Source organism: Parus major, unplaced genomic scaffold (genome assembly GCF_001522545.3).
Source record: "Parus major isolate Abel unplaced genomic scaffold, Parus_major1.1 Scaffold486, whole genome shotgun sequence".
Lineage (NCBI taxonomy): Eukaryota > Metazoa > Chordata > Aves > Passeriformes > Paridae > Parus > Parus major.
The window spans coordinates 25753-30765 of NW_015379378.1; the positions used below are offsets into that span (position 1 = coordinate 25753).

Consider the following 5013-nt stretch of genomic DNA (forward strand, 5'->3'; position numbering starts at 1 on the left):
GGAATAGGGAAACATGGGAATGGGAATATGGGAATGTGGGAATGATGTGGGAAGGAATGTGGGAATATGGGAATGGGAACAGGAATGGGAATATGGGAACAGGAAAATGGGAATATGGGAACGGGAAAATGGGAATATGGGAACGGGAAAATGGGAATGGGAAAATAGGAATGGGAACATGGGAATATGGGAACAGGAATGGGAATGGAAACATGGGAACAGGAATGGGAATGGAGACATGGGAACAGGAAAATGGGAAAATGGGAATGGGAAAATGGGAACAGGAAAATGGGAATGGAAAATGGGAATGGAAAAAGGGAATGGAAAAAGGGAATGGAAAAAGGGAATGGAAAAAGGGAATGGAAAAAGGGAATGGGAATATGGGAACAGGAACATGGGAACGGGAACAGAAAAGAGAGTGGGAATGGGAAAATGAGAATGGAAATAGGACAGGAATGGGAATCTGGCAGGAATGGGAATGGGGCAGGAATGGGAATGGCATCAGGGATGGAACTCAGACAGGAGTAGGAACAGCACCAGGAATGGGAATGAGATGGGAACAACGCTGGGAAAGATGATCAGGTGATGGCACCGGGAATGGGGCTGGAACAGAACCAGGAACGGTACCAGGAATGGGGCTGGGATGACCCCATGACAACAGCAGGATGGAACCGGGACAGGACCAGGAATGGCACTGGGAATGGGGCTGGGATGGCACCGGGAATGGCACGGGGATGGCACTGGGAAGGGTACCAGGAATGGGGCTGGGATGGCACCAGGATGTAACCGGGGTAGGACCCTGAATGCCACCAGGAATGGCACTGGGATGGTCCCAGGTGGAACTGGGACAGGGCTGGGAATGCTGCTGGGATGGCACCAGGAATGGNGAATGCCACCAGGAATGGCACTGGGATGGTCCCAGGTGGAACTGGGACAGGGCTGGGAATGCTGCTGGGATGGCACCAGGAATGGTACCGGTAACGGTGCTGGGATCACACCAGGACCAGACTGAGAACAGCACCGGGATGGAGCCAGCACAGGACCAGGAATGGTGCTGGGATGGCACCGGGAATGGTACCAGGATGGCACTGGGAATGGCACAGGAACAGAACTGGGATAGGATTGGGAATGGCACTGGGAATGGCACAGGAACAGAACTGGAATAGGATTGGGAACGGCACCAGGATGGCACTGGGAATGGTACCAGAACAGAACTGGGATGGGACTGGGAATGGCACTGGGATGGCACTGGAAATGGGACAGGAACAGAACCGGAATAGGGATGGGAATGGCACAGGAATGGAACTGGGATGGCACTGGGAATGGCACCGGGATAGCATTGGGAATGGCAGAGGAATGGTGCTGGAATGGCACAGGATGGCACAGGGATGGCACTGGGAATGGCACAGGAATGGTGTTGGAATGGCACCAGGATGGCACAGGAATGGTGCTGGGATGGCACAGGAATGGTGCTGGGATGGCACTGGGATGGCACAGGGAATGGCACAGGGATGGCACTGGGAATGGCACAGGAATGGTGTTGGAATGGCACCAGGATGGCACAGGAATGGTGCTGGGATGGCACTGGCAATGGCATGGGAACAGAACCGGAATAGGGCAGGAATAGCACCAGGATGGCACTGGGAATGGTACCAGGATGGCACTGGGAATGGCACAGGAATGGAACTGGGATGGCACTGGGAATGGCACAGGAATGGAACTGGGATGGCACTGGGAATGGCACCGGGATAGCATTGGGAATGGCACAGGAATGGTGCTGGAATGGCACCAGGAATGGCACCAGGATGGCACAGGGATGGCACTGGGAATGGCACAGGAACAGAACTGGGATAGGATTGGGAACAGCACCAGGATGGCACTGGGAATGGCACCGGAACAGAACCGGGATGGGAGCGGGAATAGCACCAGGATGGCACTGGGAATGGCACAGGAATGGTGCTGGGATGGCATTGGAATGGCACAGGAATGGTGTTGGGATGACACCAGGAATGGCACCAGGATGGCACTGGGAATGGCACCAGAACAGAACCGGGATGGGAGCGGGAATAGCACCAGGATGGCACAGGGATGGCACTGGGAATGGTGCTGGGATGGCACTGGAAATGGCACAGGAATGGTGCTGGGATGGCACTGGAAATGGCACAGGAATGGTGCTGGGATGGCACCAGGATGGCACCAGGATGGCACAGGGAATAGAACTGGGAATGGTGTTGGAATGGCACTGGGATGGCACCAGGATGGCACAGGGAATAGAACTGGGAATGGTGTTGGAATGGCACTGGGAATAGCACCAGGATGGCACTGGGAATAGAACTGGGATAGGATTGGGAACAGCACCAGGATGGCACCAGGATGACACCGAGAGAAGACGGGAATGACATTGGGATGACACTAGGAACGGCACTGGGAATGGTGTTGAGATGGCACTGGGAATGGCACCAGGATGGCACTGGGAATGGCACCAGGATGGCACTGGGAATGGCACTGGGAATGGCACCAGGATGGCACTGGGAATGGCACTGGGAATGGCACCAGGATGGCACTGGGAATGGCACTGGGAATGGCACGGGAACAGAACTGGGATAGGATTGGGAACAGCACCAGGATGGCACCGAGAGAACACGGGAATGACATTGGGATGACGCTGGGAACGGCACCAGGAACGGCACCGGGACGGAGGCACTGACAGGGTCAGCACCTTGTAGAGGGCAGGGACAGGGGGTGATGGGGGGTCACAGGGGGTGACAGAGGTGACAGGGGGTGACAGAGGTGACAGGGGATGACAAGGACTCACCCAAGGCCCGCACGGTGTGGTCCCGGGTGTACCTGACCCTCTGATGCGCGTCCACGCAGGTGTCACACAGCGGCTCCGCACACTCCAGGCAGAAGCTGGTGGCTGCTGCATTGTCCTCGCAGCTGGTGCAGCTCTGGGGACAAGGGACACACTAGGACACCTCCCTCTCCCCACCCAGTAATCACTAATTAGCACTAACGAGGCAGTACCTGCCCGCTGTCCTGGCCCAGGGCTGTCCCAGCCACGCTCTCCTGCAGGAAGAAGTTCTCCATGATGTCACCCAGGGGACACTGCTGGTGGCACACGGGGCAGTCGAACACTGAGACAGAGAGAGAGGACAAAGTCACCCCACACCCTCCACCACCACCTCCGTTTGTCACCAAACACCGGCTCCTTTGTGGGGTGGGGGCTCGGGACCCCCAAAACAGAGCCCCAGGGCCACCGATGTCACCTCAGAGAGGTCCCTGGAGCCCCCAAAACCTCCCCAGAGAGGGAGATGGGGCTGGTGACGAGGAGTCCCAGGATGGGACACCAGAGGAGGTGACTGGGGTGGATACAGGGGTGGATACAGGGGTGGATATAGGGGTGGATACAGGGGTGGATATAGGGGTGGATATAGGGGGTGGATATAGGGGGTGGATATAGGGGTGGATATAGGGGGTGGATATAGGGGGTGGATATAGGGGGTGGATATAGGGGGTGGATATAGAAATGGATACAGGGGCGGATAGAGGGGGTAGATACAGGGGGTGGATATAGGGGGTGGATATAGGGGGTGGATATAGGGGTGGACACAGGGGTGGATATAGAAATGGATATAGAAATGGATATAGGGGTGGATATAGGGATGGTTTTGGGGTCCCCCCCTCCCCACAGAGCTCCCCAAGCCCCCAGTAATCCCTGCAGCAACCCAGGAATTCCCAGTGATCCCAGTAATTCCAAGGGCCTCCCTGGGCTCTCAGTAACCCTCAGTGCCCTCCATAACCCAGTGACCCCAGTCACCCCCAGCATTCCCAGTAAACCCCAAAAAGCTCCCGGTAATCCCCCGGAAAGCCCTAAATTAAACTCCAGTGATCTCGGTCACTCCCAACGCTCCTCAGCGTTCCCAGAGCTCCCACCTCACACCTCCCCCTCACCCCGCCCGTCGCTGCCGGAGGCTCCCGGCGCGGCCCCGAGGCAGCCCCGGCACACGGAGTGCAGGCAGGGCAGCAACCGCGGCTCCCGCTGGGGGCTGAGCCGCTCCCGGCAGGCGCCGCACAGCTCCAGCAGCTCCAGCGGCTCCGGCGGCTCCGCTCCCTTCGCCTCGGGACCGTCCCCGATCGCCGCCGGCAGAGGCAGCGGCAGCGGCACCGACATGGCTGCCGCGTCCCCCCTCAGCCCCCACACAACCTCCTCTTCCCGCTCCCCGCCCTGGAACGCAGCCAATCACCGCCGCGCTGCCAGATTGACAGCGCGGACAACCAATGGAAGGGCAGAGGGGCGGGGACTAGCGGAGATTGACAGCGCACTGGAGCAATGGGAGAGGAGCAGGCGGGAAAGAATTGGCGGGAATACGCCCCCCGGCACGTGAACGCGAACGGACCAATCAGCGCGCAGGGCGGCGGGAGGTGAACCAATCAGCGGCCGAAGTCCCACGGGGAAGGCGGGGACTTCTTGGGCGGACTGGCAAATCAGCATCGGCGTTCTGCGAGGAGGCGGGGCCGAGGCTGTGATCGACAGCCGGACAAAACAATGGGGAGCGGAACTGGGGAGGGACTGGGAGTACTGGGAGGTCACGTGGGATCACGTGGGATCACTGGGCGTTACTGGGATCACTGGGAATTACTGGGATCACGTGGGATCACTGAGAATTACTGGGATCACATGGAATTACTGGGAACACTGGGAATTACTGGAATCACTGGGCGTTACTGGGATCACTGGGAATTACTGGGACTTACTGGGAACACTGGGAATTACTGGGATACTGGGGGTTACTGGGATCACTGGGAATTACTGGGATCACTGGGGGTTACTAGGATCACTGGGAATTACTGGGAACACTGGGAGTTACTGGGATCACTGAGGGTTACTGGGAACACTGGAGGTTACTGGGATCACTGGGAGTTACTGGGATCACTTGGGGTTACTGGGATCACTGGGAGTTACTGGGATCACTGGGAATTACTGGGATCACTGCGAGTTACTGGGAACACTGG

General features: G+C 57.8%; 1 protein-coding gene across 1 annotated transcript in view; it reads right to left on the reverse strand.

Annotated features, from left to right (window-relative positions):
- Window positions 1-4208, reverse strand: part of TRIM28 (tripartite motif containing 28) — a 24774-nt gene extending 20566 nt beyond the window's left edge. The window contains 3 exon segments of the mRNA XM_033511700.1: window positions 2732-2948; window positions 3025-3134; window positions 3952-4208. Coding sequence (XP_033367591.1) covers window positions 2732-2948; window positions 3025-3134; window positions 3952-4171 — 547 coding nt within the window. The 5' untranslated portion in view covers window positions 4172-4208.
- Window positions 4209-5013: the final 805 nt, after the last annotated feature.